Here is a 12,295-nt window from a genome sequence, read left to right as displayed (position 1 = left end):
AACTGTATAATTTCTGTTATGTTTTTGGAAATAAAGGAATCGATAATAAGGCAAGAGTGATATATATGTATCATCAGTAATTTATGTTTTATTATGCAATCGGAATTGAGCGCCCATGCAGAGTGTGCTAAGGTAAGTGGGAAACTTCTCTTTCGCACTTCTTTAGATGAACCAAGAAACCTGCAATAAAACACAGAAATCAAGTACCGGTAAGTGATATATGGAAATCAATGAATCAATAATGTTAAATCTCAATGTGAACCCCCCCCGAAATACTCCTACTTGCCTCAATAAAAGTAGTGAGACAACTGACATGCATTGTGGTTATACCTTCCAAAATATATCCCCCACATGAATTTCTCAATGAAATAAGTTCATATACATGATCGCGCGATCATCAACACGCAAAATGTACTGCGCCATCTGGTGTTCGAATTCTGGCATGTAGTGTACGAATTCTGGCAGGCACGAAGCCTTCGGCGATCGTCGCGCTCCCCGAAACTTTCCCGATGAAATCCCAATCGAACGGCACCTACGGAAAGCTTAGAATTTCGGCTACACCGCAAGCCCAAGAATGTAAGCCAGAAATGCCGTAAATATATTTTATGCAACCTTTACTGAGAAGGTGTTCGAGTTCTGGCGGTTATACGGTACCCCTTTTCACCGTCTACATTAAAAATTCACTGTCTACTTTTGTTTTTATAAGAATTTTTGTTGTCATCCACACACAAAACAAATGGGCTTCTGACCTCAGTGGGACAAAAGTTTGGGTGGAAAAAATCATGCTTTTGTTGGTGTTGTTTCTTTTGTTCTTTTACAAAGCAAGTCTCCAATATGGGAGATTGTCTCCCTTATTGGAGAGAGTCTCCCATATTGGCCGTGTGCCTCTACTGATTTGTGATGCTTGTCTTGTTGTTGTTGTTCGTTTTATGCTTGTTTTATTCATTTTTTTCTTTATATTTTCCGGGCCACCAAACTTTCATATTATCCACTCATTCAATGAACAAGGTTATGATATAACCTAACCCAGGGAGCGCCGGCCCGCGAAGCAAAGCGGGCCAGCGCCCATGAGCTCACCGTGTATTTACCCATACTCACAGGACAAGGGTAGATTATGGTCAAAATATCTAGCAAGATAAATTATGAAAACAGAAATTATGCACTTACCACGATTATATGGATGAAGGTCTAAACGAGTGGTAGAATCCTGATGTCTAGGCACAGACCGAAACCTCAAAAAAACTTTTTTGTTGTGAATCATAACAAAATGGCGATCGAGACTGGGGTAGAAGGAGAGAACTTTTCGTTTTTTTGAGGTTCCAGACTGTGCATCGATGTCAGGATTCAACCACTCGTTATAGGTATGTGACAAAAAAAAATGAAAATCATCAAATATGAATAAATTTGGTATCACTTGAAAGCTCTTAAAAAGACCTTTCAAATGATACCAAGAACTTTAATTTTCATCAAGAAATTATAAAGTTATTCCAGTTTAAGTCATGCATATTCATCCAAATTTGTGGTCATTGTCTTAATGTAAAGTCAATGGAGTACAGAACCGATTTTTTTGACCATTTTGTGACCATTTTGAACCCAAGTCTTCAACAGGCTCTAAGTTCTTTGTTTTTGAGCCCTATGAAGTAATTTAGGTATCAATGGAAAGCTGAGAGAAGGTTCAATTGATGTGTAACAATTCATCTTGTAATTTTTCTTATTATGTGTATAATCATTTCTTCTAATATCAAGTTTAATTAATTATGCAAATAGCACAAAATTACAATTACTCCCCTCTTTTTTGCCAAATGAAGGTGATCATGATAGATAATTTATATAATTTAGTTGGCATCAAAACAGCATCATGTAGATGATTTCCTAACTGAATTTGTCTAAAGTATTGTTTTTGTAATTTCTAATGTATTTCTTTGTTTTTCTGATATAAATTACAAGCTCTTTTTCAACATTGTATTGTAATTGTAATTTTGTATATATATGTGTATGTACGGGGGTACTTTTTTACGTATGAAAAATTTTCTTTTGTATTTTGTATGACCAAATAAAAATATGTGTGCTTTTTTTCTGATGTATTTGATTGTTTCACCAATTCCTTATGTATTCTATTGTTTTAACAATTTGTTAACATGTATAATATGTAGCTTTTGGTTTTAGAGACAATGGACATGTGATTACTTTTTTTTAGGAGGAATGATTAGCTGAGTGTAAAATATGTATGTAGAATTGTATGCAATTTATTTCAAGTATCAAGAAAGGATAAAAATTAAGTTTTAATATATTCTATCAGTTGTTAATGTATTTCTTAGATTTGTATACATTGTATTACAAAGGCCCTGTTTGAGCTTTCTTTTTTAAAGAAAAATAAATAAATTCAAATTATTAGTTGAAGCCAAAAGAAAAGGAAAAGAGTGGTCTATTTCTGAAGCAAAACAAAAAACAACCAGGAAAAATATAACAAAGCTCTAAACAACAACATAACAGACATCAAAGCTCCAAACAAACTCTAAAAACAAGTGAAACAAAAGTGACACAAACACTTATACCAATCTCATATATTTTCCAATTCAAAACACAACCCCCAACTGCACCCCTAATGAAAAAAAAAGAAAAGTAAATAAAAAGAAATAAATAGTAAAATTAATAATAAAAAACATAAGTACAAGACTGAGACCCATCTGGAAATGAAATATTATTTCCTCTGAGTTTTTAGGTATTTTCTTACAAGAGTGAAAAAAATTACAAAAAAACCAAACATATAGTTTGTGCATTTTAATAGAAAAATCAACATTTAAGATATTCTCCTTTCAAAAACAAATCCAGTCTCCAAATAATGAAACATGACAAAAAAAATGAAAAAATAAACAATACCAAAAGTTAAAAAGAAACTAAAAATATATATATGAAAAAAGAAACTAATTGTTTTTTAAAATAAACATAATTTTTGCATTTTAGTTAGAAGAAAGACAACATTTATGATATTCCCCTTTCAAAAGCAAATCCAGTCTTAAAATAATGAAACATGTTTTAAAAGTTTCAAAATATATTTTTTTCTACAAAATAAAAAAAAAGAAACACTATAGATTTTGCATTTTAATTTAATAAGTCAACATTAATATTCCACTTCCAAAAGAATCCAGTTTCCAATTGATGAAACATGATTGAACAATCAAAATCTCGACTCTATAACCTTGGGAGGAAAGAATGTTTTTGTGACAAATATTTAAATCAATATCAGCATAATAATCTATGATATGGCACAATATTATCAAGTAAAAACAATACAGATCCAGTTCAATCCAGCATGAACGACTCACTATCGACCGCTGCCCTCACCAAGCCCTCCGCATCGGGTACCGGTAGCTTGACTGCCGAAAGACCGACGGGAGCCCACCGCATCGGGCAGCTCGACTGCCGAGAGACCGGCTGTGACAAGGGTAGCTGGCTCCTCTTATATCTGGACTGCTCCATGTCAGAATGGTATGATTTTAGATTTTTTGGCAATTGGAAATATTTTAAAGGCAATTCTGATACCTAATTGGAACGTTCTTCTACTTACCATAAAAAAATTTCGAACATTTACGCGTCCAAAAATTTGATGAACTTTCAAGCTCCGATATCCACACTTTACAGGCGAGTATCCACATTGAAAGTTTAAGTGCACATCTTCAACTGTCTGTTAAAAGGCACGAGATTGCATCTACTATGTGCGCATGCGCATTAAACCCCATTTTCGATGAGCCGCCCAGACAGGCGATGCCACTTGCAGCAAAACCCGCGCGAGAACCGTGCCACCAAAACCAGCGCTCGCGATGCCCCGTATTCGCACATACCTACTCGTTAGACCTTCATCCATATAATCGTTGTAAGTGCATAATTTCTTTTTTCACAATTTATCTTGCTAGATATTTTGACCATAATCTACCCTTGTCCCGTGAGTATGGGTATTGTACATGGTAAGCTCCTGGGCGCCGGACCGCTTAGCAGTCCGGCGCTCCCTGGGTTAGATATATATCCTTGTTCTCATTTACATCTCCATGTGTGGCAAAATAAAGGTTGGCAATTTTGGCTTATTTTCTCTTTTTCTACGTGACAAATGATTGATTTTCTTACACTGTTAGCTTCCAATACTGCTATTCATCAAATAACTTGGCTCGTATGTAAATTTGATTAATCAGATTATTTTTTCTTAATTAAAAATAGAGATTGAAAAATGAAAATTTTCTTCCACCAATAGAGGGCGTACACAAAAATATGCCCAAAATTCAAGTTTTTGAGCACACTGGTGATTACAAAAATTATTCCCACTTTACTAATGAAAAATAAATTGCAACTGTATGGAAATTTGTAATTTTGGTCACAAAAGTGATATATTATTGATTTCTTAATGTGTGTGCTACATGTATGTACAGCATTGGCATACCATAGTCCTACCTATAGATTCCCCACAGGCAGGATGGTTGCAGTGAACAAGTGATATTTTCAGGTCACCCCAAAAAATATTATATGAAGGTTTACTTTTGGTGGCCTGAACAGGCGTCACGGTCCACCACCAAAATAAAGTTAATTTAGTGGAGCTTTGCCCTTAGATCTAAGTTTAAGCTTCGGTCTTTGTTAGTGTACTGTTACTATGTTGGTTGTAATTCCGCTGAACTCCATAAATCCATTGGCCATGTTGGCTCCACTTACCAATTACAGAGACCGAAGTTCTAACTCGATCTGTACAGGGACTCAATGGCCATATGTTTATGTATGAAATTCGGATCAACCAGGGAAGTGGAAGCTGCGCAACAGCTGACATTGTTTTTCCCCTTTTAAGTAACTTTTTCCCGTTTTGATGCATTTCAGTTAAAAAAAACGGAATAATAATCTTTGAATTTATTTTGGTCCAATTCTTTTTACATATTTTTATAAAATTAAGACAAAAATCGATTAGCCCCGTTGGGAGGATTTTGCATTGTTAACCCCCTAATGGTGGCTGCACGATAGCGAGCCATCTGTGTACGAGGAGAAATAAAAAAAATGTTATAAAACTCTTCGAAACAGATGGCTGCCAGCTGTCTAGGATATGCCAAGGGCATATTGTAGCTCCAACACATTAACTTATTTTGGTGGTGGACTGTGGCGCCTGTTCGGGCCACCAAAAGTAAACCTTCTTATAATATTTTTGGTGGCCTGATATGAAAGTTTAGTGGCTGGAAAATATAAAGAAAAACATAAAAATGAATAAAAGAAGCATCACAAATTCAAAAATTTATACTCTAATAAATTTTGAAATCATTTGCCTCAAACCTTCAATATTTTGTAATCATCATCATGGCATCATCAATGACTATTATCATCAAAATCATATCATCACTACCACTGGTCCACCACCATCATCATCACTACATGTAGCTTTACCATCATCATCATCATCATCATCACCATCATCATCATATCATCATCATCATCCTCAATATCATCATATCATCATCATAATCTTCATCTCCATCATCATCATCATCATCGTCATCATAATCAACATTATCATCAACATCACCATTATCATCATAATCTTCATCTCCATCATCATCATCATAATCAACATCATCATCCTCCTCCTCCTCCTCCTCCTCCTCCTCATCATCATCATCATCATCAGCTTCATCACCAATTTACCATCCTCCATCATCATCTGGTTGCATCAATGATATTAAAAAATGAAGATAGTTTGGTCAAGGAGATAGGCCTATTATCTATTTGGTTTGTTTCAGTAGATGCAGTCTATTTCATTGCATTATGACACTTTATTGTATTTACACAGGTTTGAAAATGTTCATCAACCAATCATTCAAATAGAGACTCTAAACACAATGAGACAGATTAGCTTGCTTGCTGCAGGGTGTCAGCCATGGAACAGAGATGTTTGTGCTGCCTCAGGTGATAGGTTTGCATACTGTGCCACTTTAGCTGTCTACATCTACCAGGTTAGCTTCAAATCCCTATTTCAGATACGTTCAGAATGTTTTTTTAAAGATTAGATGTTATGTGATTGTGGGGCATTCTGGTCTAGTGGTTATGACTCTCATTTCTCAATCTGAGGGACGGTGGTTCGATTTCCAGCCGTGTCATGTTTTCCTTCGGCTTGATTGACCCGCATTGTGGGTAAATCAAATGTCCAAGGTCACATGCCAAGTTATATTCCTGAAAATTGCCTATCACTTTTGATATCCAAACTTATAGGTCAAGTCCACCCAATAAAAAATGTTGATTTGAATCAATAGAGAAAAAATCAAATGAGCATACATGTAATGCTGAAAATTTCATCGAAATCTGATTTAAAATAGGAAAGTTATGACATATTAAAGTTTTGTTCATTTTAATATACAAAATAGTTATATGCACAACTCACTGACATGCAAATGAGTTAGTTGATGATGTTCATCACTCACTATTTCCTTTTTTTTTCATTGTTTGAATTATACAATGTTTCATTTTTTACTAATTTGACATTGAGGACCAACTTAAGTGAACCATAAATTGGGAATGTAACAATGGTAATACCATATGTTCAGGGAGGAATATAACTTTGTTTCACAGGACCATGAGGAGACAATTAGAATATTCATATTTCATGTAATAAAATACAAAAGAAATAGTGAGTGATGTCATCAGTCCCCTCATTTGCATACCGATCAGGATGTGCATATAACCGTTTTGTGAAATTAAACAAAACTTGAAAATGTCATAACGTTCTGATTTTATATATTATGTACATATCCGATTTTGATGAATTTTTCAGTGTCATGCTTGCTGTATTTTTCTCTTTTGAATTCAAATCAATGTTTTATTGGGATGGACTTGTCTTTTAAAGGTAAATGCTAGTTTTGGTAACGATATCAAAATGAGTTCGTACAGAATCCAATGAAATGACCACTAAAGTGTCTGTTTGTATAAATAAAACGCATGTGCCAAAGGATTCTGGAAGAAATTGTGTAATTGCTGAGAAATCAGCAAATAAGCACGGGATTCGGGTAGGGCGTCGGGCCCGACGCCCTAAGCAATAATTATACTTTGTCCCACGTGCGCTTATCTGTGTTGGGGATTTTCGGTGTGAACATTTTTCAGCGTAGATTTCAAGATTTCACAAAGTCCAGTTAATGTAACTGTACCAGATCTAGATCCTCGTTGATATACTGGCAATTAAGCCTTGTTTTACAGACTTTCTCATGAAATCAGTGTTAACTGCAACTACTGGAATTTCTCTTTAAGGATGCTAAATGATAAGTTTGATGGATCAACTTTTTAACCCCTACATGTACTCACACCTAAACGGTACATTTCTGAACATAATAATTTGGTTATGTAATATATACACAGATCTACTTTAACTCTTTGCATGCTGAATTAATTTTTTGGGGATAATGACAATTGTTTCCATGTTTTATTTAATTTTAGATTTCCATATTGCACCATTGATACTTTTTATTATTATATAGATGTTATTCAAGAACTATTGCCTTTTATCAGCTTATCTAATTTGAAGGTAGGGTAGACAACTCATTATTATGATTGTTGAATTTAATTGTATGAATGTGCAAGATTGCAACATCAGCATGCGAAGGGTCATGGGTGTGAAAGGAAAAATGTCAAAATTATTATCATTTTTAATAGTGTACCTGATAAGGGCTTGTTCTCTCAAGAAAGAATTATGAGAAAACTGAACTCAATTTGAGGATAGATAAAACATTGTGACATCATGGGCAAAAATATGTATGATTACAAAATACTATGTTAAAGGACAAGTCCACCCCAAGAAAAAGATGATTTTAATGAAATGAGAAAAATCCAACAAGCATAACATTGAAAATGTCATTAAAAGCGGATGTAAAATAAGAAAGTTGTTTTAAAGATTTGCTTAATTTCGCAAAACAGTTATATGCTCATCCTGATCGGTATGCAAAAGAGAATATTGATGACGTCATATTCTAATTTTCTTCTCATTGTCAAGTGAAACAAAAATTCTTCCCTGAACATGTGGAATTAGCATTGTTTGATTTAGCATTTTTTGGTTCAGTCAAGTTGGTCCTTATTTTAAAATCTGTAAAAAATGAAATATCCGATTATGATGAAATTTTCAGTGTTATGCTAGATTGATTTTTTTCTATTTATTCAAATCAACATTTTTCTGGGGTGGACTTGATCTTTAATGTTCACTAATGATATTGGCTTTGACTGTAAGGGCTATATTTAATTGAAAAGTGTATTTGTCAGTTTGGTATCAGAAATGATCCTTTCGAAAGGTGGCAGTTGAAGGAAGGCTTAAGTGTGGAAGTGCTGATGTATCAGGGAAATAATTAAAAAGTTTAAGGTTTTGGGAATTCTTTAAATTGAAGTTAAAAAACAGTAATCTGCAAGTTTGGCATTGTATATGTTCAGCTTTGAAAAGTAAAATGAAAGTAAAATATCAAAAATGCGAAAAAAGACTAGGAAGTTTGTCTCTACTTTAATATCATTTTATGAGTTTTATGTGTGAACTGAATACCTTGTTTATACTCTTTATGAAATTTTTCTGTACAAATATTTTTATAACTCAACGGTAAAAATCTAAATGTAAAAAATTCTTCTCTTAAAGTTGTCTGAAGAAATGGGAATTTCTGAAGACGTGACTAAAATGTTCAATTCTTATGCAAGACTTTGAAAATTTTTATGATGATGTCAAGGAAGAAGAAGGAGGAGGAGATGGAGGAAGAAGAAGAATAAAAAAAGGAGAAGAAGTTCTAAGGAGGAGAAGGGGGGTAGAAAATATAAGGAGAAGGGGAAGGAGGAGGAGGAGGAGCAAGGAGAAAGAGGAGGAGAAGAAGAAGAAGTTCAAGGAGAAGGGGGAGAAAAATATATGGAGAAGAAGAAGAAGAAGGAAGAAGAAGACAAAGGAGGAGGAGGAGAAAGAAGAAGGAAGAGAAGAAGGGGGAGAAAAATGAGAAGTAGAAGAAGAAAAAAGAAGAAGAAAGGGGAGCAGAAGAAGAAGGAGGAGAAGAAGAAGATGGAGGAGGGGGAGGAGAAGGATAAGGAGAAGGAGAGGAAAAGTGATAATAATACATTGACAATGATTAGCGATTGATCAATAGGGAGTGGCAATGATTATTGGTGATGACCTTCTATGGCTTCAGCCTTCAGGTTTAATTGAAGCCCTGTTGCTCTTTTTTTTGGTCAACCATAAATATGTAACAAAATGTGCTGGCTTCCGTCATCACAGTTGGAAGGAGTTTATTTCTATGCATTGAAAAATGAAACCCTAACCAACTGATAATAGAATATCAAGTTGCATATATCCAAAGTACTGTAGATTGTAAGAAATATTCATGGCTCTGTGCACAGAATTTGTACACCTACACGTACTACCGCACCACTTATACAGACTTTGGTCGTTTCCATGACGCTGTGAGTACACTGTACACATCCTTAATAGCCAACATTTGAATAGAAATTCTTGTCAATGTCAAGTTAAGACTGCATTCACTCTTTGGACACACCTTTCTATGCTCACAACTATGGTGTGCACAGTCATCCAAATGAACCCTTTGCAAGTCAATGTTGAAGTTTGCATACATGATATATACATGCATGTGCTCAATGAAATTGAACAATTATTATAATAATAACTGTACTTTCACTGTCTCTGTAAATGGTGGCTTAGTGGTAGAGTGTTCACCTCATGAATGGTAGGTCGTGGGTTCGATCTCTGTCCGAGTCATGAAGACTTTCAAAATGGGAACTTCTGTCTTCTTGTTAATAAGCACTCAATGTTTTAGAATGGAGATGGAAAGGGGTATTAACAATTGTTATGCAGGGCCCACTGGGAGAACAGTTCATAATGTCATTACAGTTGAAGTGGCTATCCTGGGTAAACAAGAATTACTATTATTTTTAGGGGCAGCAAAAGGCTATTATACTTTAATTTAAGTTACTAAAGAATTTTTGTCTTGCCTGCATTGCATAGGCACCACCCTTTCGAATGTGGTGGCATCGTCAACATTGAAATCTTAACTTTCTAGGGTTACATTTTGAAATGTCATCATAACTTAGAAAGTACATGTTTTTGGAAATAGTTCATGAAACTTGGACACATGACCAAAGTCAATTGTTATTTAGGGTCAATTAACTCGGACCATGTTCGGGGAAATCAACATTGAAATTTTAACATATAAAGGCCTGGTCACACCGCCCGAGCGTTGTTGGAGCGGAAGGGAAAGAGAGTCGAATTTCGCTCACAAAATTGGGGGAAAAAATAAAAAAAAAAAATCGGAAAAAAAAAAATGAAATCGAAAAAGGAGAACGGTAACGAGCGGTGGTTATTTTTTATCTCCGCTCCACGACCGCTCCAACAACGCTCGGGCGGTGTGCCCAAGCCTTTAGGTTAAGTGGGATTTTCCAGGGCTCTCTTTAAATTTCCAGGGTTCTTTTGAGGACTGTATTTCAGGGGCGATTTCCGAGCCTCGTCGTGTAATTTTTTTTTTTCTGCCTCAACAATCCCCAATTGATGGTTTTCATGAAAGCATTTCATTAGAAGCCTTTATAAGATTTGAATACAGAAAAGGAACTGAGTGTTGAGTCTCGCTCCATCCTACCTTCAAAATCTTATCTCTCTCTGTCCCTCATCCTCTGCAACTCAATGTCTCCGATCTTCTACTGCTCACCTATCTCTAGGACCCCGCACTTTTACCCGTTATGGCGATCGTGCTTTTTCTGCTCTTGCCCCTAAACTCTAGAAAAATCTCCCAATCTCCATCCGTAATGCATCCACTGTCGAATCTTTCAAAACACTCCTCAAATCTTACCTCATTAAAGCAGTCCTCTTAATTCCATATCCTGTTCTCCTTTATTGTATTTTGCTACTTCTTTTTTCTCTTTCCAGTGCGCTTAGAAACTGTTGTATTAGCGCTATATAAATGTTAATCATTATTATTATTTTTTTGAGTTATATGTTAGATGGAAGTGAACAAGTGTTAACTGGAGAAATGATAGTGAAATTGATTTGCTTGACTGGTGATACACTTAAATTGAATTGATACGGTTTCTCGTTGTCACTCATGCCTTGGAATTGAATTAGTACATATTTAATCAGGTTCCTTGCATACATTGTATGTTTGATGTGTATTTAGATCTGAGCATTAAGCTTTTTTAAAGCATTAAAGAAGCAAACTTGTACTATTGGCAAACAGTGTACATTGTGTAGTTATTCTACATTCTTTGTTAACCATAATCATCATCAATGGCTTTCCCTAATAAAGGACATTGCTCAGGGAATATGAATTCATTTTGATCCTGTTTTATTCTTCATCAAATTAAACCCTTTCTCTCACTTCTGCCAGTACCCACAACCCACCTGACCACAATCCCTTATCTGATTTGCTAGACACTAAACACATGTATACATTCCTTGTTTTGTATTGTTTAATGAACTATTGGATTTTTTTATTGCAAATTATCTTAATTATGTGAATTGTTATTATAACTGAAATTTGAATAATGAATCATCTATTGATATGTTTTTTTTATTGTATATTCAATGGTAATTCAGCCTTTGTGGCTGCAAAATATCTTTAATCTTGCTTTAGAATATTCTTAACAATGCTATTACTATAACTATACACTATAGCCTTTGTCAAAATTCAGTTTAGAAATTAGATTAAAACAATGTTTTTCCTTGACAAGGGTGCTATTAATATTTGATATCATACATGTACAAGTATGAGACTGCATATTTTGAAATGATCAATCCAAAGGTCTTCAATTGAAATGGAAGCTGAATTTCAATTTTGTTCTTGTGAGAATATACAATGAAGCACAATTTTCTGTGACGTGAACAGGGACTTGTAAAAACAGGAGGGAAAAAGAAAAGTTTCAAAATATACAGGTAAGGAAAATAGACTACAATTTCAGAGTGATTATTTGCAAGTCCACACCAAGCTAAGGGCATTTATCATTCTCAGTTTTTCCCACGTTATGGTTTCAATTTGGGAATGTAATATGACTGACATTAATTATGGATACAGGTGACATAGCGGGAATAATTATTTTCACTTGCCTCCCTTCAAGGATAGTATTTCTTTTTGTTGATCCTCATTTTAAATTGATGCTTTAATTGAACTAGCCTAATTGATTGGATGATATTCATGATTTATTCATGCTCTGCTTTTTTTCTAGTAGGGATGTACATGTAGTCAAGCCTGGTACTTCCGATTCATGTGGAGAAAACCCTCTCCCATAGACTTTGTATGCGACTCTTCCCAAGGCCGGCAGA

General features: G+C 34.8%; 1 protein-coding gene across 4 annotated transcripts in view; it reads left to right on the top strand.

Annotated features, from left to right (window-relative positions):
* The window catches only part of LOC121414072 (WD repeat-containing protein 17-like), a 55,643-nt gene that overhangs the window by 4,587 nt on the left and 38,761 nt on the right, over positions 1–12,295 (top strand). For 3 of the 4 annotated variants that reach the window (XR_005969803.1, XM_041607131.1, XM_041607146.1), the window contains exon 2: positions 5,816–5,978. Coding sequence is in view for 3 of the 4 variants with exons in the window: in XM_041607131.1 (XP_041463065.1) it covers positions 5,865–5,978 (114 nt within the window). In the remaining variant the exon portion in view is untranslated. Of the gene's footprint in view, positions 1–3,024; positions 3,875–5,815; positions 5,979–12,295 lie in introns of those variants that run through there. The other variant, XM_041607138.1, reaches the window with a different exon arrangement.

Source organism: Lytechinus variegatus, chromosome 1 (assembly GCF_018143015.1).
Source record: "Lytechinus variegatus isolate NC3 chromosome 1, Lvar_3.0, whole genome shotgun sequence".
NCBI lineage: Eukaryota > Metazoa > Echinodermata > Echinoidea > Temnopleuroida > Toxopneustidae > Lytechinus > Lytechinus variegatus.
This window is presented reverse-complemented; position numbering and strand designations above follow the sequence as displayed.